The sequence below is a fragment of the Vanessa tameamea genome, chromosome 14 (genome assembly GCF_037043105.1).
Source record: "Vanessa tameamea isolate UH-Manoa-2023 chromosome 14, ilVanTame1 primary haplotype, whole genome shotgun sequence".
NCBI classification, from domain to species: domain Eukaryota; kingdom Metazoa; phylum Arthropoda; class Insecta; order Lepidoptera; family Nymphalidae; genus Vanessa; species Vanessa tameamea.
The window spans coordinates 967,865-995,248 of NC_087322.1; the positions used below are offsets into that span (position 1 = coordinate 967,865).

General features: G+C 32.0%; 2 protein-coding genes across 5 annotated transcripts in view; one reads left to right on the forward strand and one right to left on the reverse strand.

The window, feature by feature from the left end:
• Window positions 1-501: 501 nt before the first annotated feature.
• Window positions 502-8,499, reverse strand: LOC113398787 (secretory carrier-associated membrane protein 1). Of its 2 annotated transcripts, none has more exons than XM_064216991.1 (7): window positions 8,279-8,499; window positions 8,097-8,198; window positions 7,733-7,852; window positions 6,200-6,404; window positions 5,091-5,349; window positions 4,350-4,467; window positions 502-3,210 (listed from the first exon to the last, which is right to left on the reverse strand). In XM_064216991.1, the coding sequence occupies exons 1-7, from the start codon at window positions 8,333-8,335 to the stop codon at window positions 3,055-3,057; spliced, it is 1,017 nt and encodes a 338-aa protein (XP_064073061.1). In that variant the 5' UTR covers window positions 8,336-8,499; the 3' UTR covers window positions 502-3,054. The 2 variants fall into 2 exon arrangements, with proteins under 2 accessions (XP_064073061.1, XP_064073060.1); XM_064216990.1 differs by having other exon boundaries at window positions 7,733-7,861.
• Window positions 8,500-9,393: 894 nt separating this feature from the next.
• Window positions 9,394-27,384, forward strand: part of LOC113398786 (furin-like protease 2) — a 249,430-nt gene continuing 231,439 nt past the window's right edge. For all 3 annotated transcript variants that reach the window (XM_064216986.1, XM_026637686.2, XM_064216987.1), the window contains exon 1: window positions 9,394-9,668. The gene's annotated coding sequence lies outside the window, so the exon portion shown is untranslated. The remainder of the gene's footprint in view (window positions 9,669-27,384) is intronic.

Sequence of the window (27,384 nt, forward strand, 5' to 3'; positions counted from 1 at the left end):
AGGGTCTATAATTATTTTATGATGAAAAGAAAAAACTCGTAAATGCAGAATTTACCATATGAATTAATAAAATTGTAAATTTTACCTATAAAATATACCTAATTAAGATATTTTTTGTTATTGTGATTCCAGAATATATACCTCTTTATAACGGCACATTACATTATGACAGCATTGTAATCAATAATTATTAGAGGTATTTTTAAAGTAATGTGTTTAAGGCGTTCATCAAAATAATTAAAAAACAAGTTATATTATTCATTCTAAGATCATACATAAAATAATATATATAAAGCGTGAAGTTAGTGTTTGTTGGTTTTTATGCAGGATATATAAACTACCAAGTATATATTTATATAATTACCAATCCGGTTAATTAATATAAATTCAATTTTCTGTAATATTGATTTAAAAGTGCTAGTAGAAAGTATATTTTGAATTAAAGAACATGGCAACACTCGCCACACAATACAAACCTGCTTTAAATAAATAAAACAGCAGTTCTGAAACTATATTTAATATTAATCATAAGTTTATAACATGACTTAATCGTTACAAAACAGTTAAACATTTATTTAATTCTATGCCTTCGCTTACCGTTATCTGGGTAAGGACGGTCTCAATAATTTACATTATACTAGGCCCAGATACATAGATACCTTTTTGCTGTATCCGTTCAAAGGATACAATAGATAGATAGATAGATAGATAGATAGATAGTGTTATAGATAATTGATTCGAGCTGTTATCATGCTCGTTTCCCAAAACTGTCAAGATCAAAAATCGTATCTTAACATTAGTCATGTGACTAGTTTGGTAAATTTAATATCTTATACTATTTTATACATAGATATAAACGCTAAAATCGAAGTCTTGTGCATCTAATATCGTAACACGGGGCAAGAGGGAATCACACATGAAACATCAAAAATTAAGTAAACGGACCGATTACAATTCTTATATATTTTTAATAAATTCACATTTAACACATGCTACATTTGAAAATCGAATACGATTAAAAACATTTAAATTTCGAAGGGCTATTAAAATATTTACACTCGCCCATGGAAAATGGAATGTAAAATATTTATTTTCACTATTAATCTGTGAATAGTATTCAAAATAAAATTTAAATCTTATGGAAATTACCAATATTATTGCGAGCTGAGAAAATTAAAATAATAATATGTTAAACTAATAGTGTATTTACTATATTTTTTAGTATTGACATATTGTCCCTATCTATGGTTATAGCAATTAATTTTTCTAGATTATTATTATATTAGTAACAGGGTGCAGCGGTGCTATGAATACAATATATACGAAATGTAAGGCGTCTGTAAGCTCATGTGGTTAAAACTAGAATAAACTAAACTATATTATGATGTAATCGAGCCGCTGTAGGAGACCGCATTAACATCTAATACTGTACGAACCGAAGGGACGATACTTATGTTAGAAGATACGGTAGAAAAGTTGTCAACTTCGCTTATAGATATAATATAAACGGGATTTTTCTGCCAAATATTTATTGTAATTTTCATCGTGTTTAGGATATTATGTACCAACATGTACATGGTTAGTATGTATTCTGTAAAATTTAATATGAGCATTTAATAATTATAAAATAACGAAGGTCCAAACTTCTATCACTCATATAATATAAGTTATTGCCATGCACAAAATTCGAATAACATATTTTTTTTTTGGATTATGCGTTTTCCTACAGATGCTTTATAAGGAAGGCGTTATGAAACATAATTATAAATATACGTTACGACATTTTGCAGCTAATACTAACAATATTTAAATTAAGAACGAAAATGATTAAAAACTTAGCTACAATAAGGGTGATGCCTGTACGGATTATTCCATTAGAACATTAAACAGAGTACTACATTATAAATGAACGATTATAAATAAAACATAATTAGTAAATCAATAAGTTGCACAGCCATTCGACTTTGTGGCCGTATTTATAAAATGCGCTCGTAATATACCTAAAATAAATTAACAATATTAAATATGTGGCTGTTGATTATACATGAAAATATAAAATTTGTAAAAGATAATTTTTATTGCTGTTTTTTTTTATTTAAACAAATATAGATTTACATTTGTTAGCACTTTTCTCTAAACACTTAACACATAATAATTTCATAAAAGTTATTTCAAATAAGATGCACAGATAACGAATAATTTTAAAAAATTAATCATAACAATTTTAATAGAACAAGCAATTTAATTGTTTAATGAAGACTTTATAATATTTAATAATTTAAAATCTCAGCATTGAAGAAAATTTTTATAAATGAAAACTTGTTATAAATATTTTTTTGAATATTATGATATACTAAAAAGCGCTTTTGATAATGTCGATTACGTTATTATTGTGTATCCTCCACACAGGTGACGCTGATTAATAATTGTCAGTTTTATACCTGAAATACAAAATAGATTTGCTATAGAATTTATTAATCATTATAAAATATAATGCGCTTATCTTCTTAATTTAATGTATACTGATTTTTCATGGCGAAGCAAGATATCATTGGCTGAACAGCGGATACCGTTACTCATGTAAGTGAGCGAGACAATGTGTCAATAACTATTGGTTAGATTATTTTAAATCAGTGTCCCATAGTTCTATTTTACTTTAAATATTTTATTACTAATAAACTCGAATTCATTGTGCTAATGTATTTTATGTGATCTATAGAGTTAAGTGGCAGGTAAGATTAGAGAACAATAGAGTAAGAGTTTTGTGCAGACACTTACGGTGGTAGTCATCAAATATTCTACCGAAAAACAGAAATAAATTATATTACTGTGTAATTAAATACACAAGGGGCTTGACATCTTGGCCTCATAATTTATGGCGCACTGTAAGCGTCAGATGTGGTTGATATTTCTCACAGTGTCTGCTCCTACAGGTAATATACTCGTTAGCCGTGTCAACTAAATATTGCGATTAGCGTGTCTATTTCAGGAAGTGTTCGGTGTGGGGTGGGGGTGGGTGGTGGAGGTGTGGTAGCACTAGACCGTCGGCCGGCGTTAGTATCGGTTGGCGGAGGCGATCTGCGCGTTGACGGCGGCGGCGGCGGCGCTGGAGGCGGCGGTCTGCACGTGCTGGTTGCGCAGGATCTCCGTCGTGAACTCGGCCTGCGCCTTCGCCAGCGACGCGCCCGTCGAGCGGTAGATGCGGTGCACCTGGGGGGGGGGGGGGGGGGAGCGTTATTACCACACAGGACTCAAATCTCAATAGATTTTACATTATAACCATATAAAGTTATTTAATAATATTTAATTATTCTGTCATAGGTCAAGGGTTCAAATAAACAAATTGAATTTTTCTAATTTCATTGATTCAGGCTTTGTATATATAATCTGTTTTCATTGCACAAAAGAAACTCCCTTAGGTATGTAATTAGAATAATTCCAATTGTGTAACAATATGTTTACAACGGTATTGGCAATAATATTGCCCATTTTGATAAAACCAGAGACAGTCATTCTATAAACAGGATAATCATATACACATGTTTCCCACATTTAAATTGAATTGTATTTAGCTGTACATAATTGTACACAACATTTAATTTGTATGTTTCAAAATAGTATCTAATAGATTTCTTGCTCATTCTATTCTAATCTAGGTAGATTCTACATCCCGAGCCGATCGTAACTTTTTATTTAATGCAATTCTGTAAAATGTAGATTGAAAACTGCTTGTAAAAGCCTATTTTATCGAATCAAATCAAATCAAATCAAAATATAATTTATTCCAGTAGGCTTTTACAAGCACTTTTGAATCATCATTTGACAAACTATATTAAGTAAAGCTACCACCGGTTCGGAATGTAGATTCTACTGAGAAGAACCGGCAAGAAACTCAGTAGTTATTCTTTTTCAATATCTAAAAATACAGTCATGTTAGTTAAATACAATTATATATGTATGTTATGTCTCCTGCCTGGAAGTCAACAAACATTAACTCCACGCTTTTTTATCATCAATATACTCTTGTATTGAATAATATGCCCCTTTACCAATGTATTTTTTACAATTGACTTGAATCTATGAAACGGTAAAGTTAAAAATGTCTGCGGAATTTTATTATAGAAGCGGATACCTTGCCCCAAGAATGATTTATTCACTTTGCGGAGTCGGAAACTTGGCGTTATAAGCTTGTCCTTACTTCTTAATAAAGTATATTTTGATTTGATATGTAAACTCTTTAAAGGATGTATCTTCTAGACTAACAAAGGTTGCCAGTCACTTGTCAACGTACGTTTTATTGGGCATAGTAGAGGCATACAAAATAGGCCCCATTATATTAGTTTGTATACCTTAGTGATGAGCATGACGTCAGCTACGACGGCCGTGATGAAGCCAATGGTGACGATCAGAGTCACGATCCCAACGCCGATATTCTCTCTGAACACAGCGATGCTCGTAATCAGTCCACTGCAAATCAAATCGTTTCATGTTTTTAATATTACTCATCTCACTAATATTATAAATTCGAAACTTTGGATGGACGAATGTTTGTTTATCAATTACGCCTGAACGGCTAAGCAGATTTTGGTAAAATTTTTCAGAGATAGATTATAATCTGGAGTAGCAAACTGCACAAAACACCTGCAATCCCCTTTCCCCTTCTTGTCACAAGCGGGTAAAGCCACAGTCGGAAATGAGTAGAGTAATTGAATGTATTTTAAAGGGTAGCAAGGGATGAGGAACAATGTTGACCTTTCATTTATATTGATTTTAGAGATCGTGTATAATTTGACAATTAAATTCTAGTATTCATATTTACTCAACTTAAGCACAAGCTTACGGACAAAAGAAGACTTCAATAGCCATATAGGAACAATCCATTTCTGATGTGAGTATTAGAAACTCACCATCAGATCTTTATGAATGGTACCATGTCGCAATAAAATCTCTTTGAAAAAAATAAAATATATATATTTTGCAAATCCCTCTTCTATATAGGAACCTCCTCCTTTTTGAAGGGACACAATATATAATATGTATGTCCTATTAAATTAATTAATTATTTAACGTGTTTAAAATATTTTACTCACCAAGAGCCTCCACCGCTGAATCCAATAGACTGCACCAGTGTTATAATAATTTGAAAGAGGAATATGAAGAAGAAGACCATGAAGTTGAACGAGGAGTCGCTTCTAAACGCCTTGTAGATCGGTCTGTACCAGCAGATGAAACTGAACGGAGTCAGCAGCACGAAGTACAGTATGGACAGACCGAAGACTGTGAAGCCTTGACCGGCGAACAGTAGCGACAGCCCACCGATTATATTCAACGCCAAAACCAGAGCGTGGACTGAAACAAGACGATATTCATTTCTAATTAGCATAGCAGGTTTAAATATGCCGAGATGGTTTTGTAACGTGTGAATCTTAATTAAAGATTGCTGGTTCAAACCCGGGCAAGTACCAATGAATTTCCATGTGCTTAAATTGTATTTATAATTCATCTCATGTTTAAGTAAAACATAACAAACAGTGATTAGTGTCAAATAGAGAGAAATAGTACATTTCCAGGCTGTTAGTTTACTTTTAACGAAACCCACTTTTATATACACAGATTCAAATCATTGAATCTGTGTATATAAAAGTGTATATTCACCAATCCTTTTTCTTTTAATTCATTGAAGCTATGTGGCAGAATAAGTTCCAAACCTTCTCTCCAAAGGCAGGGGAGGTGTTTGACCAGGTGTGGGGCGTAAAGTTTAAAATTCACTTGCAAGATTTTACCCACATATTAATAAGTAAAGTTAAGTTAAGCTATTAATTAACTTGATCATGTAATTATAGTCGTAGTATGTAGTGTTAATTTTGTCACAAGTCCATTACTTATGTATATGGTAGATTTACATAATATTTAATATTGTAGAATGACTCAAAAGTTGTAAGAGCCACTTGAATAAATTAATATTATATTAGCATTGATATCTGTGATACAGGTTATATATAAAATAATTTAGATAAATCAGGATTTACACCTTTATATTTAAATTCTTTATTGCTTTAATCATCATAATCTAAATGAACAGTCACATCTTTTAACAGACTGTATTCACATTTTTCACTAAAGTTTGAACAACATCTACATAAAAACTGTTAACGCAAATTACATAGGAAATATATTATTTATATAAAAACAAACTTACACATCCAAAGATGATACAAATGTCGAACAATTCTTTGGAACTCCAACGGGATGTCTACATTTATGTCCTGATAGAAACATGGCTGAATGGGGCAGAAGGCGGGTAGAGGTGGCCAATTATTTCTTCTACCAGCCGAACCTGCTCTGAGTTCAGCTTCACGCCTGGCCAACTCTTCAGCTTTGCGTTCTAATTCCTCTTGCCGTTTCTGTAGTTCAATTTCATTCGGTATCATAATTTAAACACTTTTATTATAAGAATAATCACATATACTTCCAAGTTGAACGATAAAACTACCACTGTGCGCTGTAAATAAACAGATAGGATGCTGTTTATGGGCTTAAGAGGGAAGTGATTCCCACACACAATGTTAATTAATATAAACTACCTATTCCATGCGACTCCATCCACCTTTAAATATTTCGAATAAATTACATTATATATATGTTATTCAAAAAAACAGGGTAATATTCTGTCAAATTTAATTAAGAATAATCATCAGTGGTTTTGTCGTAATGAGGTAAAAAAGAGGCAGAGTTGGTCCTTCAGTTGATTTTGTTTCATGTAAGTGACTAATATATTAAAATGATAATCTAAGACAAACATGACGGTGGCACTGCCTGATTTGGGACATATTTCTAAAATATCAAGATAGTGTTAACATATAAAGTCGCTGAATAATTTACTAATCAAATATTTACCTTTCAATCATGCTTTCAGTATAAAAAAATATATTTTTCAATCAGTATAACACATATAGTATTTAAAATAGGCAGACAGATGAGCTAATGTGCCACCTTATGTTAAGTGACGGAGCCAACTTTGGGAACTAAGATATTATGTCTCTTGAGCCTGTATTTAGACTGGCTCAGTCACCTTTCGAACTAAAACATAACAATACTAAGTATTGAAAGGCAATAGAATCTCTGATAAGTGGGTGGTACCCAACCACACAACTATGCAATATATACACAGTTTACACCAAGTAAACTGTGTATATATTGCTTATTATAGTGCTCTATTGTTTGTTTTTGTTTTAGAAATATTAACAAACACAAACAGATTATTGCTATAGATAAGAAACCAAACGAAGTTCTAAATAATACTCTTATCAAGCAATTCATCAACTATGACTAATAGTGATAAATGTTACCTTTAGCTCCTTCAGTGCGAGTTTGGAAAAAAAGTGTATTAATAGCATGCATAACTATAATTTTTCATATCTAATTAATTTATAACTAGTAACAATTTTATTTTATTATTGCATATTTAGTTTTTATATTGAACTATATTTCTAATAATGATATCATAAATTAATTACAATCAATAATTACACATTAATATTTATCTATCATTAACATTATTAAATTGAACAATTTATTAAAATATATTCAATTACTGTCGGTACCTAATTTAAACAATAGTGCAAAGTGCTTTTATATACTTTTAAAGTGGTTTTAAATTACTAATTGCTGATATTAATTGCAATATTAATAAACTCTTGTGTCTTTGTGTGTAAAAAGTTCAACAACTTACTTGAAAGTCAGCTGTAGTGAAGTTTTGTGGTGGGTTTTGACTCTGTTGTGGTTGATTTGATCTCGTATACTGGCCGCCGATGGGTGGAGAGACTGCTTGCATTATCGCGGGTTGTGTTGGCTGGGAGGGCTATAAATATTAGAAACTGAGTTAACTGGACTTAGGATACTAGTTACAATTATAGAATACTCTATACTATATATTAAAATAAATTGGGCCAAAACAGAGTAATATTAAAGATACATAAAATCTATTATATATTCACTTCTCAAACCGGTCGATTACATCTTTGAAGACTATCTATTAATTCGTTGGTATTATCAACCCACTAATATACAATTAATGACTAATATACACAGTTTACCGTAGCCTGATTTGCATTTTGTTGTCCGTCAAAGGGATTGTAGTCGTCCAGACCTTGAGTGGCATTGTTTGTACTTCTAGCCACTTGCTGCACCGATGGATCCTGATATAAATAATCGTATAATATTGTATCAAAACAAGATATAACATTGATCAAATTTTCATTTTTATCAACCCACTCACCGCAAAGGGATTGTCTATGGCAGGATCACTAAATGGATTATCCTCGAACTTCGACATTTCTTATTTTGAATTACGCCACTTTATATAATTGTATTGTTTAATAAGCACAAAAGAAATACTTGACTACTATATTTTTAACATAAAGAATGATTATATACAATCAATCCATACGATTGACAGATTGACGATGGTGACGAGGTGACATTGTAACATTTGATGTTGCAAGCTGTATCTCTTTCTATAGCAAAGTTATTGGTCGCCTATATGTTACACTTATTTTTATAAATCAATTAATATGTTTGTGATCCAATATAGACAAAGATTTAATAATATATTTGCAGTTCTTTGAGTTTTATTTATTATTTTAAATATAAAACAAAATACTTTGCGTTTTAGTCTTGCGTTTGTATTAAGTATTGAAGTAGTTCAGAGCACACAGTAATAATATGTTAAAATTGACTTTGTTACAAGCAAAATGTAATGTAAATATTTTATACGTAATTCCAGAAAATCATTTTTATTTTTAAAAAAGCTTATTCTTACTTTTGTAAGTACAATTACTTCTCTGCACGGTCGTTAAAAAAGCGTTTATTGTTTTGTAATGGTAGTAAGTAAATAAGGTTTACAGATTTTTTTTAATGTATTAGCGGACATCAACATAATTATTTAAAAATATAATCAAACAATTAAAATATTTATAAATATGTATATGTATATACATAAGTAGTTTTAGATTTTTCTTTTTTTTTATATTTCTATTATAGTTTAGAAAACTATTTTAATTGAATATGCCTAGATATTTTTGTTAAGATGAAGGCACGAAATATGTTACCTGTAAGCTTGAACTAAACTTTTGAGACAAGCTACATTTATGTAAGTATATAAAATAAGTTTGTTTAAATTGTATGTAAACTTTACAAATCCTTTTTTCAGTCAAGTTTAGATAAAATAAGTTGAAGATCAACGACTTCTAGTAGCTTAGTAGTTAAAAGCGTCACGGATTTAGTTGTGTGAAATTAATGATAATAATTCATGACGCAATTTACAAGTTACGTAGAAATATACGATTCTTTATGTTGGTACTAAAAGAAGGCGAAAGTGGTTTTGCAGTTGGCAGAATCACTTGTCAGTTTATTAGACGATTCTGTCAAAGTAGGCAGCTGTTTATGTTTTGTATAATTATTTTACGAGTGTTTTGCATAACTATTTTACCGTATTGTTTATAAGTCGCTATATATCGCTTTTAAGATTATAAAGTGACACATATTCTTGATAATTGCATTCATTCGAACCATGTCAGATGTCAAGAGGTGAATAAGCTGTGTTTTGTGTCAACGTGTGAGTGACAGTTTTTTATATTGTTTGGGATTTGGTGCGATAAACATAAACGGTGAGTGGTGATTTCTTTCATACGATTTGATTTGTTATGTTTTTAAGATTTTAATATTAAACTTAGTTATCTTTTTATATTATTTAATCGGTAATTTATTATTAAAAAGAAAAATAAAATAAAATGTAACTTAAACTATCAATTTAATACAGCAGCCGTATAATAACTAGGTGTAAACTAATGACTAATTGTGACATACATAACAATTAAAATATTTTGATGAAAGAGTCAACAAGTTGCGCGTGCGCAGTGCCGTCGATTACAGAGGTCGAGTTGTAGCGAAAGTTGTTTGATCTTGATGTTAAGGAAGTGAGAATAGTTTATCTAACTTAATTAGTCCATTACATAAAATATACTTATTATTCTTATTATTATTAGCACGCAAATTTATATTGATCGAAGGAAATGTTTTTGTACAACACTGTTTATTTTTGAAAGTCTAATCAAGAAAGAGAAAGCGAAATTTCTAGACAATTGTTAGCCCAAAAAATTTGACGCACTACAAATAAGAAATATAAAGTTTTAAATTTTTGAGTATTTTAATATTATGAAAAAATTAAAATACATTTTACAGAATTTTTGTAATCTTTAATTCCTTTGCAATTTCGAATTATTTATGAAATATATATATTAATTATGAAATTATTTTAGCCTTTGTTAAATGTGTCTAGACACGTTAGAAGTTTAAAACAAGTAAGGCAGGCACAGAATTATTATATAATGTAATTTGTATTCCTAGGAAATGGTTTGCCCACTTCTATTGCATTAAATCTCTTCACTTTCACTGCTTGGACTGGAATATTAAATAAATGCAATGGATATGTTATTTGAATTAGTTATAGTATTTTTTTTTTTTTTATGAATTTGGTTTTGTTTTGTATAATGCATAATTTGTTCTAAGCATAATCCTTATAAGGGTGTCAGATATGTGAGTATCTGTTGATACAGCAATCAATATTTATAGAAAAGATTTACTAGAGATGACCTCTGGTTTTGACATAAAGGTAATACAGTTGAAGTTTGTACAAAATATTAACTTAATGTAATTTTTGAATAAAATTATTTTAGGAATAAGGATTGGTTAGCCTTTTGTATGATACTGGCTTTGTATGAAGTATAAATCCCTTCCATCTTTGTTAAAGTCTTTCTGACCACTAGATATTTGTTATTTTCCTGTCTATTAATATACTAGCTTAAAGACACTACCTCTAAAGTAAATGGTCCATTGCTCGGCTTAGGTCTCTCGGAAGTGAAAGAAAGTTTGGAATTTATTCTGCCAAATTACTTTCCCGAAGATGTTTATTAGTATGTCATCAACTTATCTTCATCAGAGAGCATAGGATTTAAACACGAAATTAGTGAAAAGTTACTGACTGCTATTCTTTTAGATTTATTACTACAAATACCCTCACTAATATTCTTCTTGATAAGCTCTTACAAAAAAATCACAGCGGTGTATGGGCTGCTTGCTGCTGCTTGATGGCCTTTTGCTGCTGGGTAAAGTTTCATGAGAATAGATTGATACATGTAGGTTTCCTTATGACGCTTCATAAGATGAGGTATAAGTTCAAATTAGGCACATGGGAACTCAATGATACTTGATCGGATTAACGGCATGACCTTCGTTATGGAAGATCTATTTATTGAGCCACCTCAGTTCTGATGGACAACTACCAAGAATTTGTATTGTACGAAATCACATACTGAAAACATTATACAAATAACTTTTAGGGCAGGTATGGTTATTTCCAGTTAAATGAACATATGAGCTCATATAGTTTAATAAATGTATTCGGTTATGAATAATATTTGGAATATATTTTTACATCAAAATAATACGAGTATTTTATTCAGATATAGATTTTTTTTATGAAAGAAATTTCGTAAATCGTGACCAATGTTGTTAATACAGAGTATAAATGCAAATTTTTAATGAGTGTTTTATCTTATCTGTACGCGTATTATTCAGTCTATTGGAATTATTGTGGTGAAATCTTGCATGGCTGTCTTAAATATAGAAAGATCGTCATCGTTGTCGAAAATCTCGACAAACTAAACTACGTCAGAAATCCATAATGAAGAAAACTACTATTAGGACTTTTACTACGTTTAATATTTCGTGGTTACAAATAAAAAGTATTGCGTTATTATTCTCTGAGTCACTAAACAATATTTACAGCAGTTACGTAGACTTTTTTGATGATTATTGTTTATGGTAGAACTTTACCAACATGTTCTTTATTCAATTAATAATTTTCAAATCATCTACATTCATAGACTGTATATAAACAATAATTAAAGTTAAATAATCAGCTAAGACAATAATGTGATTGAAGTAGAAGTTAGATTATTTAGATAATCGGTTATTTGTTAGACTGATTACAAACTGTTAACATCAACACAACTATATAAATAACACAGTTTTTTAATATTCTATACTTAAAATTGTTGAACTTAATAAGGCTTCGTCTATTAATTTCGTCTAAAATTCGTCTGCGGGATTCTTTCGTGAAACGAATTCCTTGCCTCTGTATCGCAATTTATATTTATTTCGTTACTAAATAATAAGAGTTCAACTTAAGAAACTTACTTCTCTTTAGGGAAAAAATTAATGTACTATTTAAGTATTCTAGAATATAACGAATAACTATTTTTATGTATATTCTTAATAGTTGTGTATATCTTATAGTACGTCTTTCGAACATTTTAAAATCATTTAAATAGACGAGTGAGTTTTATAACGTGTCTACTGTGAGCTACAATACAATAAATCATTGTATTGTTCGAATCACATGGAAATATTTTCTCATCGATGAGGTTGTTACACTCGAAAGGTCATATTTACGTTATGTATGTAATCAATTGATACGAATACGATTATGTGGGTCGTATTACGTAAATAACTACGACGTTTCCAGGCCACTGCATTCGTATAGCACAACTTTATCGATAAACGGCCGGGCGGCGTCATCGTGACGGTGTCGAATGTCGGATCTTCGCGAGAATGGCATATCTCATCATGTTAAATGAACTAAAACAGGTAACCGACTTTGTAACTCATGGATCCAAAGCTAATGGTCTAGTGACGTGTCTCTTTGTCGCTACGAATTCTGTTCGATTTATATACGAATGTTCTAAATACTTGTTAAAGATTATATAACAACAATTTAATACGTTTTACATAGATTATAATCTGCTAAGTTATTTAAATTTTAAAAACTACGTATTATGGTATTAGACGTCCCAATCTTATTATGTATACATATTTTTTAAGTTAATATTATGTTCTGCTAATTGGTAACCATATATTGGTACTGTAATGACTAATTAAGAAGGTACATTACACCTATTGTTACACTGTCTCGTTCTATTCAAAACTGACCACATTCCTGTTGAGTTTTGCTGTTTCGTGGTTGAATAGATGATGAGTATGTTGTATCAGAGTTGGGTAATAACGTACGAATGCTGCTTGTAAAACTTCATACGGTTAAAACGCTGTCATTTCGATTTCCAAACTGATTTTGATCGTGGGCGCCATTCTCAAGTGAGAATATCACAGGAGTAATTATAGTGATCAAGCGTGGGCGCTTTGTATCAATAGTTATTACTTTCAATTTTAAAATCACTAGCTTGTACCGAAAATTTCTTGACAATGAATCTATTTTAATCCAGAAGAGATCTGCCGTCTGCTAACGCTGTCAGCTACCAGTTCTGAAATTGGAAGTAGATATAAACATTATTTAAATATTATTATTATACCGTGATTAAAACAGAACAATCTAAAATATATATACCGTAGCCAACTATTTAACTAATACAAATAAACAACTAGATACTTACGTGTTAGCTTTTAATAGATGTACGGTAAGATGTTTACTCTAACAACATGCTGAATATTAAGATCCGAAGATTACTCCAATCGCGTTTTGTGGCTAAATTTCGTGTAGTTATTTTTGATATATCTATGCATATATTATTATAGATAAAAATGTATTAATCTATATACGCGGTGGGATGTAAATACTATATGGATCCTGCAGAAAATTCAGTATACCATTATTTTCTCTACCCCATCAATTAAATTGCATATTAAGTATATATAAGAATATAATTATTTACCTTTTATGAAAATGATCGATTACGAAATAATATAAATAAAAAAACAAGTACTTGAAGTATTTTAATAAAGATTTAAAAAAATAAGGTAAGTCCAACAAGTCCAATAATATTATTTCAATTCCAACATTGAGGGGGTTCAAATGGTGAAAAGTAGCCAACGTCCGTGAGGTTCAAACTTCATGAAAATCGATTTGGTGGGTTAGCAGTGAAAGCGGAGCAGACAGACCAGCAGACAAACAGAGCTACTTTCGCATTTATGATATTAGTACATATTACTACAGATTTCTTACATTTCTGGTAAATATATGGGAATTGGGTATCATTTATTTTAAAAGAATTTCAACAAATTAATTATCGAAGAATCTCGTATTCTAGATTTCCTAATAATGGATACATTCGTATAATAAAATAAAATTTTCGAGGTTTTTTTTTAAATATTAGATAAAAAGACGGATGTGGAAAGTAATTTATGAGAACATTAAGACAGTGAACGGGTAACCTTGTAACGCAGTAACGGTTTATAATATCCGAGTTAATAATGAGAACGACTAAGATTTTCGTCAAGGCGACTAACTTTTAAACTGTTTTGTTTGTAATTTCACAACGTGATTAAGATTGATCAGGTTACCTCGTTAGCGAAATATTGAAAGTTAGTTTGTGCCCGCGGCATCGCCCGGGAGAGGGTGGTTTAGGTAACCCCCCCTTATTACGAGTGTGCCAAATGATGATAGGAAAACGTTTAAAATATTTGTTGAAAATACGACTTTCATCATGGCCAATCTATTAAAGTGATACTTCTTTGTGATGGTAGAGACCGATTTCAGTATTGGTGTTTATAGTATTTTTTCAGTAAATTCTTGCGTTTGCCTGGTCTAGCATATTTTAGCACGTATCATCATGACCCAACCGATGTGGCCATGGCACCCATTTCTAAGGGAAACTACACAACTGCGCAGAACAAATTATAGTGTACGAATGTGTGCGTATAAGAAAATGCTATCTCCATTACAGGAAAGATCAGGTGTAGGTGATGTGGTTTCCGAAGTACGAGTTTCCGTAACACTTTTTGTAACACTTGCTAATTCGTAATACCGGGTTGTTGCTGATACCTTTCTAGAATAGGTTGGTAGACGGGCAGATGGACCACCTAATGGTAATTAGTCTCTATCGCTTATAGACATTGGTATTGTAAGAAGTATTAACCATCCCTTACATCGTCGAGTCGAGATGGGCCAGTGGTCAGAACGCATGCAACTTAACTGATGTTAACCCAGGCAAGCACTGATTTTCTATGTGCGTAATTTCTTTTTATAAATAATCACGTACCCGGCCGTGAAAGAAAACATCGTGAGGAAATATGCATCTATCAAATCGCATTGGAGCAGCATGGTGGAGTAGGCCCCAAATCGTCTCAAAAGGGTGATTTCCTTAGCCCATCAGTAAGACATTTACAGGCTGTTACTTTACTTACATCGTCAACGCACCACCAACCTTGGGAACTAAGGCTGACTCACTCACCCTTCAAGCCGAAACACAACCATACTATGAACTGCGGTTTTTGAAAAAAGGTCGAGACAACCAGAGGACAAAATGGGCACTGCTCTTTACAATACCTGATGAGTACCAACCATGTGTATAATTAACTAAATTCCAGTACGATTGTGGCGCATAGCTACTGTTACGCTTCTTAGGTTCCTAGCGTGAAGTTATACAACCTTGTAACCTTCCTCATTTAAACAGACTATCTAACGCAAAAGTAATTTATTAAATTGGACTGGTATTTTTTGATGCAAGTGAAAACAAATTATAAACTTAAGCTTTAAAAAAAGTATTGAAGTTATAAGCGAATATTAGTATGATCAGATAACATGGATATTTTATTTTATTTTCAGTAGGACAACCAACAGTATGTACAATAAAACAAAAAATAATAATCACCTTGCACAATTACATTACACAATATTTATAAAAAATACAAATTAAACATAATCAATGATAACAATAAATAATAATTAATAAAACGAATTAGATATACCATAAAATTAGAAATAAGCACAAATAAAATTCTTTATTTTTCGATTGAACTGAGGGCGGCTATATATAAGGAAATGGTTTGTAAGTTTATTTAATGTTTTATTATTAATAATTTTAATTATTTCGATACCTTGTTTTATTTGTAACTCATGATAGTACATAGTTGCCCATAGAAATGGCCATTACAAGCATTTGAAACCATCACGTACACCTACATGCACAGACATCCACTGGATCTCAGAAATTGCACTCATTCACTCTCCAACCCGGAATAATTGAAGTTTAATGGTAGAGTAAATGTAGAGTGGACGGAATCAAACACAGGATGGATATAATATCTTGTAGATTTAAAAAACAAAAAGTAATAAAGTTGAGTATTGTACAATACATTGAAAATATGCTTTATAATTACAGAAGTATGAATGAAAAAGCATATTGCTGAATAAGTGATTACTTTCAGAAAACCACTGGATAAAGGACATGAGGTTTAAATTAGTAAAAAGGTTGGATGTGTGGATGTTAACGAATACATTCATTCAATAAAACATGAATTCTAATTTTATCTTGTAACAAGTCTGGCTTTACTTTGAAATTATTATTTGTACCTCTTTAGTGGTAGTTACTTGTCATATGTTTATACTTTGATAAGGAAAACAAAACAGATAGCAATATTGTGAGATAAACTAGTATTACAAAACGCAACTTTGCTCGCTGAAAGTTTTGAAATATATTTGTACGTTATCAGCGAAACAATTGTCTATGCGAATAGCCATATTTATTGGCTTAGTAAGCTGAAAGTAATGTCATTTGATACAAACGAAACGATTGGATTGAAGGTAGAGGCGATAGAGCCGTACTTAAAGGGAAAAAACTAAAATCCCTGAGCACCTCAATATCACAATCGAAGCTTTCCTCTAGATATCAAGCATCTATGCGTTGATAAGTACATATCTAATTATTAACCAAAATGTATATCGAAGAATAATCGTATTGTTTGTACAATAAATTATCTTTGTTATCGTCACTAAATTGTTTCTATTGCTTAGATATCCTTGTCCACTTTATTATCGCCACTTTATGTTTTGGGGAACTTTACTAGGTTTTCTGATGACGTAACATTCCTGCAAATTGCCCTATAAAAGTTATTTGTGTTGATTCCTCTCCTTATTTTGCTTGGTAACTACATTTTTAACGGCAATAATAGATTTGTTAGGTAATTTGCGTATTATTTTTGTATAAGTTAATTACAAATTCGCCAGTGATGGAGATGTTGAAAAGAAAACAGCTTATCGTCGTTTGGACATGTTATGAGAATGGTGAATAGGATGTGACCGAAGAATTGTTTATTATGAATATTAATGCAAGAAGTAAAGAGAAAAACAATAAATGAATATGGAGTAAATAAAAAAAAAAAATACATAAAGTTAGTAAATGAGATGCCGTTTTCACTACGTAGGATATTTCTTTTTTGCGTCATAGGTTGGCGACGAGCATATAGGCCACCTGATGTAAGTGGTCACCACCGCCCATAGACAATGGCGCTGTATGAAATATTAACCTTTCCTCACATCGCCAATGTGCCACCAATCTTGGGAACTAAGACGTTATGTCCCTTGTGCCTGTAGTGACACTCGCCACTGTTGTTTATCGGTAGAATATCTGATTAGTGGGTGGTACCTACCCAGACGGGCTTGCACAAAGCCGTACCAACAAATGAAGTAAAAATAATTTTGCTCCGAATAAAACATAAAACTTTACAAATTCTCTGAAATATTAGTGATCGTAATTTTGCTCATGTCAACAAGTTGGGAGTTTACAAATACAACATTGAATGGATGCAATTTGCTTTTAAATTGTTAAAATACATCAATTTGAACAAGCATTTGTATATTGATTAAACCCCCATACCATGCTTCATTGAAATCATCATGTCCTGTCCAAAGCTATCGAGAAACCAACACACGTTTGAATAATATTCGTTGTATTTGTATAATAGCAATTAATATAGGGATCAGGATATTATTTCATTTTAACACTAACTGTTCATTCAATAATACATTATTATTAATAAATATAAATATGTGGGTATTCAATGTAAAACAAGGAGTTAAATGAAACACATAAATGATTTCCTGTGTATTAAATCTTTAGTAATATTTGTGTGCACGTATGTATGTGTGTGTGTTAAACGTTAGCAAGAAAATATAAATAAAGGTACGTATTTAGTATGTTTTAATCAACCTCGTTGTGTAATAAGATGTGTTATATTTATCTATAGTTGGTATATTTAAGGGAACTGAAGCATGTCTGAAACGTATTACGTTAATGAACGGAATCGATCAAACATCACGCGAACGCGTACTGTGTTTATATTTTGGTCTATTTTTATATACAATTTCTAGGCCTGCGTTTTCGTTCTCATGGAATATGGAATTAGATAAAAGTCCATTGAACTTTTATGCACTGTCAATTTGTCAAGCGATACACTTAGAAAATAACCACAGGCTGTCACAATTTTCAAAATACTAGTTTGTTATTTTGTCTTTTGAATCAATATTATAGTTATCTTTATAGATAGTATACATTCAGGAAACACTCAAAGGAAGTCGAATGTACCATCCACTCATCAGGTGTTCTACCGCTAAACAGCAATACTTGGTATTGTTGTTTCCGTTTGTAGGGTGATAAAGTGTGATTACAGGTACAAGGAATATAACATGTTAGTTCCCATCTTAGGACCCACAGTCACAGTCAGTCTGTATTTCTATTTTTTTAAATATCTGCGTGTTAAATGTGTCGCGTGATTATGTAGTCTGTAACTATCTCCATAAATTATCTGATTTTGTCAAATCAGTTTGCTAGACTGATATTAGCGTGACTAAATAAACAAACCGTTTTCAGATTTATATAAATATTAATAATAAAAAACTATTATTACTACTGTATAGATAATATATCACAGTAAAGTTGCCTTTTGTATGCCAATCACGCCCACTCGACCTTCCTATGAGGTCGCGATAAAATTAAATAATATACCTTATCTTAACTGCGACAACTCAACGCGTGCGACGTGACTGCATGCTTCCTTGATTTGGTGTATGGATTCTATAAATAGTACAGCTTGACTAGCCAGTCTAATAATTCGTCAATGAGACGTGTATTACCTATATTTTTCGACGATTTTATTTTTAACTAGTAGATAGGTCTCCCGCGTTTATTCAAAAGATTTTTTAGAAATTTCGAAACCTATGTCAGGTTTTATTTAGATTTAATTTCATTGTAAACTGCAAGTCACTCATCTACATTTTGCGCGAAAATCATAAAACTTATTTAAATGAAAATTTTTATGTCAAATATTATACATTAGTTCAGTTAGAATTAGACTTTGTAACAATTTACATTAATTTTGTTTACGTTTTTAATTTTTTTTCTTATATACACGTAGCGCTCTCTAACCGGCCAGTAGCTTTTAGTACTAGTAAGCCAGTAACAGTAACTCCACTCTCTAAAATTAATTATTTGTTAAATTGTAACAATTTAGAAAATTGCAATCAAAAATCCTCTTTAATTTTCTGCACATATACGGTTGGAGCTCTTCAAAATGAGACCATAACCGATTATTTATGTGCAGCTATCGTCCCATAATCACTGGGACAAAAATCGGATTACGCTTTTAATATATACGATGACCCCTTTTTTATTCATCAAAGTAATACCATTTTTAAATTAGGGATTTTGTGTTTATATGTATGATAAGAGAAATGGATTAATTTAATTAATGTTGCTATGGTGATCGAGATTTTATCGTGGCAAATTATGTCACAGGGAATAGTAATATACTGTTATGTTAGGCAAGATCCAATTTCCAATTCGGTCGATTTTAAATCTAAACGTCATGTTTCAATATGGGAGATGAGTAAATGGGCCGCCTTAATAGGTATAAACCACATGTATCAAAACCATACAATCATAGGCACTACGATGTTACGTTCCATGATTCAAAATAAGTAATTACTGTTTTACGGTTGAATACCTATGTAATGAATGATAGGTACCTACCAAAACTACGCACTAAGTCCTACCTACCCCTGATTATTAGAAACAGTTGTGTGAATTCCCAAAAATAATTCGATTTTAAAAAATGTCTTTAACGTTTTTTGATTACGTGCCAAAACGACATATGTGGATTTAAAAGAATTTAAGAATCTAAGTGACTGTAGTACTATGTCAATTAATCTTTACGCATTGCTTAAGTCGGATTAGTATTTTCTTTAGAATCTTTAAAGTTTATATTTTATATTTAACAGTTTTCATCATTAATTTTAATATGATCTGTATCATGTATCTATTGAAGAATACATTTAAAAAATAATTGTTATGAAGTTTCGCATTTTTCTGTTACCGATTTATGTTTTGATTTACAAAAACGTTTGGAACATTTCGTACGATTAGCATAGATATCGTGTTTGTATTACAGAAATAAATTTTTATACGCAAGATTAAAATAAAACTTGACAAACTTTTTTCAACGAGATTGTCTTTGAAGTTTGAAGAGGGGATACTCTGAATAGCCCATCAAAGTACTAACGGAAAAATAATGTTGCCATAATTTATACAAAATATTAGTGTAGCGGCAATTTTAATGTAATTATACTGTGTTACAGATAAACATCATATGAAACCTGTACAAGTTGATTTTTTTCTTCACATAGATTTATTTTATTTAGAAAATTGGGTTGCCCTAGTGTGTCGTTACAACCTAAGGGCAATAAGCCAGCGTACCTCCTCTAATACAAAGTACAGATATTCGATAGTATTGCTGGATTCTTAATTGGTTTACGAGTACTCTCTTAGGTTAAAGGTCATTTTAGTTACTTATTTATTTTTTATTTTATATTATTGAAAGGTGGACGGGCCAATGGGCCACCGGATGTTTAGTGGTCACCACCGCTCATAGACATTTAACACCGTAATATTAACTATTTCTTAGATTCCTAATGCGACCATGGTGGTCGCCTTGGGAAATAACATGTGTTATACTGACGCTGGTTCGCTCACCCTTTAAATCGGAACAATGTATGATAGGGAGATAATGAAGATATGCTGTTTGGCGGTAGAATTTGTGTTCGGTAGGTAGGTCCTTAACCGGTGCACAAAGCCATTTGCTGGGAAGTATCAACGATTCACTGCATGAAGGAGATCAATGTGATTATGTATTTATTACGTGTTGAAATACCTTACAATTATAGATTATATTACCTGTATTGCGTTATATTTGATATTTGATCTCAGTTCGGCTTACAATGAAATCCGATCCTAACATAGAAGAGTACTTATGTAACATACTTCAAAGTTATGATATTGCATGCGAAATTGGCCAAGACCTAGATGTGAGGTAAATAATAATGTTATTGAAATCTATTTAATATATCTCCACAGAAATTTGGTGTATGTTTTATATATATTGGATTATCTATATTCTAATCTATATCACAATTATTTTTTTTGTATTATTGGTGACAATACCGTATTCAAGAACAATTCATGTTAGACTTTTTCATTGGCTCTGACAGAGTGTCAACTGACACACTCTTCCTTGGTGTTTTTAGTCTTCGTGAGATTCTATATTTCTAAGTCAGACTGGACGATAAACCATAATCTCTTCATCTCCGTGGTCGAGTAGTGTGTACACCGGTTTTCATGGGTTCGATTCCCGACCGAGTCGATGTAGAAAAAGTTCATTAATTTTCTAAGTTGTCTTGGGTCTGTCTGTTTGTGGTACTGTCGTTACTACTGATTGTCCATAACACAAGTGCTTTACTTACTTACATTGGGATCAGAGTAATGTATGTAAAGTTGTCCAATATTTATTTATTAATTTTGTTCACCATTTTTATGTTGTGATATTAATCACGTTTGACGGCTTATGAATGAATATATTTGAATATTATTGACCTAGTAGCTAGCTTATAAGGCTGTAGATACAAAGGTCTTCAAACAATGGCTTGGTAACAGTCCCGAGTTAGAAATTGGCAGTGTTACACTTCCGTGTCTTTGACATCATCTATATCGTATGCCGTAGGTCATATGCCAGATACCTCTATGATGCCTTCGAGAGTGCGCTTGCCATATACTTTTATATATACTGCACTGTAGACTAGTTCTCGGCTGCATTTATTTTAGAAACTTCTTCTAATTTATATTTGACCTATCAATTACATCTGTAGGTTTATTTTAATGTGTAGAGTTTAAACTTATTTGATTTAACATATACCAGGTGAACCAGTCTGTCCGGTTCGGTATAAAATCTTTATCAAAATCCGTTCTGTGGTTTAGCTACGAAAGGGTGACATAATAATAAAAAGAGTTACTTTCGCATTTTAATATCAGTGTGGACGATAAAAATGTGGGTTGATGTTTAAACTTTTTGAAATAGAACATCGTAAATTAATGATAAAAGCAATGTTGGATGACATCATTATAAATAGATATGCATATAAAATTACATTTTGCAAATTCGGACAATTGTGTCTGGCGGACGATTGTATCTCGACCATTAACTAGGTTTACTGCGGCTCCGATAGGCCTCATTTCGTTTGCCTCTAATTGGTCCATAAACACTTATCTAGAACATTCCATTCCCTTCATTACCACTCCGAGCCAAATTGTTAACAACAAGAATAGCAGATCCATAATCGCATGGCTTTATAGAAGCACTAACTGTCGAGGTTACGGTTTCAACAAACGGAACTGAAATTAATTTTGGAAGAAAATTATCTTCAACGTTAAATCCGACGAGATTCAATATATAAGATCGTAGAAGCCGTTTATGGACGACAGAACTGAAATTGGTTTCAGAATATGATCATCTCAGTAATATACTCAATATTGTTATTATTTCGAGCGCAATACAACGGTGATATCAACGCGAATGACCTTAGGAAACTGGAGCGTGGCGTATGGAACATATCATAAATTGAACAATATAAGGGTTCCCCGCAGCTAGTTGTCTTTTCGAGCGAACTTCCTTTCAGCCCCGGGAATATGTTCGGCTCGTTTTGTTGTGTTTGCGAGTTAGCAACGGCAAATTGTCGGATTACACAACTCGTAAGTCGAACGGTCAACAGAATCGAGAATCTTCTTATATAACGACTTTACGAGCGGCTTCTGTTTTTTGACGATCGAATTTGTTTATTTTCAAAACACGGCGTGAACAAAATAACTTACCAGTAACGTAATTTGAATGAAGCTCTGTTGGTGTTACGAATTAGGAGTTTTGTTTTGTTTTACATCGTTTTGTGAATTACTGTGTCGCTGCGAGTGAGGAATGTTCTCGCCTGGCACGCTCTGTTTTTCCTTTCGAAAATATTAACTTTCCAGATGTTTTTCGTAATATCTATGATTTATGTTTGAAAGTACTTTTTTATTGTATTGTGAACGCAATCAGTATTTTCAGATGATTAGTGGTATTTATACTTTAATATTTGTAATTTTCTGTTGTTCCTGTTTACGAGCGTTTCGATTAGATACTTGTGGGTACATTTATGAAAATTAATTACAATGATTGGCTTACTGGTGACTTCGGTTCCTTATTTGATTTATATTTAGAATAGAAAAAATGAATATCTTGTTTTCTTTACTCGGTACATATTAATAAAACGTTTTTTAAACATTTTCTTTTCTTTGAATAAGATGATATTTACACATTTACATTCCAACTTTATTTTAGGAAAAGGCTCCATATTGGTATATAGTTTTTGTAATTTTTTGTTTTATTAACAGACTATGCACCAAAGTATTTCCTTTACAACTTCATTGTACATTTGACATTGTTGTTATTATTCGAAGCGTACATTCAAGCTAATATAATAATTATATTGAAGTTTTCTTTATTTATAAAAGATAGGCGGAATGGCAAAAACTACTGACTGACTGACCGACCAGGTGATGGTAAGGAGTCACAAGTACTCATAGAAACCGGCGCTGTAAGAATGATCAACTATATCTGACATTTAACTTTGTAATTAAGATGTGATATCCCCTATACCTGAAAATATTCTGGCACACTCACCTTCAAATTGCATAATACTTACTACTTAGTATTGCTGTTAATCGATATAATATGCGGTGAGTGGATAGTACCTAAAAAGGCGCGTTTGAATAAAATACCTAGTACCAAATAGTGTTTGATTCGTATATTTGATTTAAGGATAGGTTTTCACTTCTCGCAGTGACAGTGTATGTACAAAGATGAATGTCAGCCGTCCTAAAAAACAAATATTTTCATGAGTATTGCAACATACGGCTGTCACATTGAATACCAAAATGCAGCAGTCAAAAAGTTAATAAAATAAAATTCAATTCACCGCAACACATGGCGTGGTTTGTTAGAGTTTGTTCGGTAAAAAAATCAACGCGTCAATTCATCGTTAAACGTTTTAAATATAACTAACTCGTAAAGAATAAAAAATAATCCACCACATAAACGGTGTAAGCAATGTTAACTTCTGTATTCCGTACACCGTCTATCCAACTTGGGATCTTGTCAACGTAACACAGTCTCACTCACCAGAATACAAGTCTTAATATTGCCCTTTGGTGGTGAAATGTGTGGTGAGAATGTTTACCGAAAAACTACCCAGTTATTGTACCTTTTTTTTATTATTATTGTACCTAATCTCACTTAATGATTGTTTCTATAATATATTTAGTGACATTTTTTCTTATTTTTATGGAGTAGGTTGGCGGACGAGCATATGGGCCACCTGATGGTAAGTGGTCACCACCGCCCATAGACAATGGCACTGTAAAAATTATTAACCATTCCTTACATCGCCAATGCGCTACCAACCTTGGGAACAAAGATGTTATGTCCCTTATGCCTGTAGTTACACTGGCTCACTCATCTTTCAAACCGGAACACAACAATTATGAGTACAGTTGTTTAGCGGTAGAATATCTGATGAGAGGGTGGTACCTACCCAGACGGGTTTGCGCAAGCTTTGCGCCCACTAAGTTTTGCCTACCACTAAGAAAAAAGAAAAATTACGGCCACGGACTTGACAAGGACGCATACATGAAAGCTTGTAAACACTAAGAATTATTTACTATTCTTAACATTATCAATGTGATTCTAACCATGGTTTTTAAATTTGTTCTCTCTTGCTCTAATTACACTTTTACCGGTTGGATAACCGTTAAAATTTATGTCGTTTGATAACAATTCTTAGGATGATGTATGGGTTCAAGGTTCAAGACTAATGCGTTAGACAATATATTAGATGAGCTTATGAATTGCAAATCAACAATCCGGATGTCAAAACCAAGAGCAATAATAATTTGGCGTTTATATACACTACTAAATATTCATTACTCTGGAATAGATGCTGTGAGCGGTAACTAAATTTACGTCTAAAATATTTGCTAACTCAAAAGCGCTTTGTTAAATATTAATATTATTTAATATCAAAATGGTTTCAAATGTATCGTTACTCTACAAATATATTGTACATTTATTTATTTATTATACTAATAGATGTGTTATTAATTTAGTAGAATATAATGAATGCTTACGTTTAATTTACGAATATTATAAACATACACACACAGAAGAAGTACGCATATAGAAGTTTCAAATAATGATCGACTTCGTGTGTGAATACGCCTGCGTGTGTATATGCGTGTATGTTAATGAGTGCGCGCGCGCGCGTTTGCGTGTGTGTGTTTGTGTGTGTGCGTGCGTGTGTCTGTGTGTGATTTTTTGTGAACTAAACTAGCAAAAATTGTAATTGGTACCATTTTGTATATATTACAATACCTATATAAATTCCTGGCTGTAGCATGTACCTACGGTATAATACGCGTACAAATTTGGGTTATAATCCAATGTAAATCCAAATATTATATGTCCGATAAGAGGAATAATATTTTTTTTTAAAGGAGTCATGTCTGTGGGGTTTTTTGAGCGATACATAGGATAGGAATATTAGTAATTCATACGAACTGGCTCTGTTATTATCTATAAAAAAACATAAAACATTGTATATTTTCTATCAACTACGATCAAATTAATTTAAGATAAAAGGCGCTGAACTTTTCATGTCCATTCGTGTGTAGTTTATAAGTGAAAATCGATAATTGTAGCCGACGACAGTATTATGAAACTATGTTATTCAGATATTCTATAGGTATTGACGTCATATCACATGGCACGCATAAGAACTGGGACACGTGGGCGTTGGCAATTTTCTATTTATTTTAATACAATGCGTTTCGAACTATGCGATAAAATGATGTAGGATATATTTAATACAGAATATATGTATATAACAGAGTTACATAGAAACTAGTAATTCAATCTTAGGGAAAAAATACTCAAGATAATGTCACCAAGCCAAACAGCCTGGCGTCAGGGAGTCAGTGCTATACTCCAGTACTATACTGGGGAAGCATATGAAGCCGTTTATCATGTGCCTTATCTCTCTCGAACTATATAGTGTATGTGTAATCTACATGTGTTTGTACAAACTTGTGCACAATAATGTCCGTCTATTTTAGTTTTTAAACATGTGTCATTGCTCTGTCATATATTGACAATTCAATAAAACGGTATATTTTTTTATAAAACTTTATCTGAAACATTTCAAAAATAAGATTTTAAAATTTCTACAGCGATATCATTTCCAGTCTCGTTCTATTTTATCGCTAGAATATAATAGAATGGTCTTTTAAGATACAACCGCACTTCTCGAAGCGTTCGTGCGACATACGTTTTATTATTATCGTCGATTCTAATTTGTGTTCTAACTAATCTCACATTGGATACATTCCAGCGAATTTACCGTAAAATGTTATATGTTGTAGTAATCCTGCGTAGTCTTGAAATGCAACTCTAAGTAGAGCATCAAAGGATCTAAATTTGTGACGCAAATGTTGATCAAATTGTCAGGCGCGGCACGTTCGTGCTGTCACGTTATGCTGTTTTCCGTGGTCAGGAAACTTACGTGGTCAAGGAGTCGTTTTCAACTTGCGTAACTCGTGCTATCATTACGTGAATGTTTATGGTCAAGCTTATAAACTACACGTACCTAAGTCAGGAATGAATGAACGTGTATAAAGAACTGTGGCACTTGTCGAGTTGATACAATATTTGCGTCTGGTTTAACAAGACTGTTTCGAGTAAAGATCTCTCACTTAAAGTAGTAACTATTGATTATTCCGAACCGACGGTAGATTTATATTTAATTTAATCTTGTAATCGAATATTTGTTAAGGTTTTTAAAACTTCGCCTAACATAAAGTTGGAATTCAATATAGATGTTTACCTCTTTAATAAACTAATATTATTTACCTAAATCTGCCCAATATGCTTAATATCGAACACCCGAACTTTAAATTACCATATACATATTTATCTGTGACATATTAATTGAACTTGAAACTATATTTTCTCATTTAAAAACTGTTATGATAAACAAATATTTCAACTACTGAGGCACCTTGACCTCAAAAGGTAATTGTTTCTCCTCGCTGCTTGCACTGCTTCGAGCTTGGCTTGATGAGG

Excerpts from the sequence above, each read along its gene's own strand:
- LOC113398787 (XM_064216990.1), bottom strand. The coding sequence starts at position 8,335 with ATGTCGAAGTTCGAGGATAATCCATTTAGTGATCCTGCCATAGACAAT. Across the intron at positions 7,862-8,096 it reads AAAATGCAAATCAGGCTACG|CCCTCCCAGCCAACACAACC; the intron begins GTAAACTGTGTA and ends TAATATTTATAG. Across the intron at positions 5,350-6,199 it reads TTTGTATCATCTTTGGATGT|TCCACGCTCTGGTTTTGGCG; the intron begins GTAAGTTTGTTT and ends GTCTTGTTTCAG.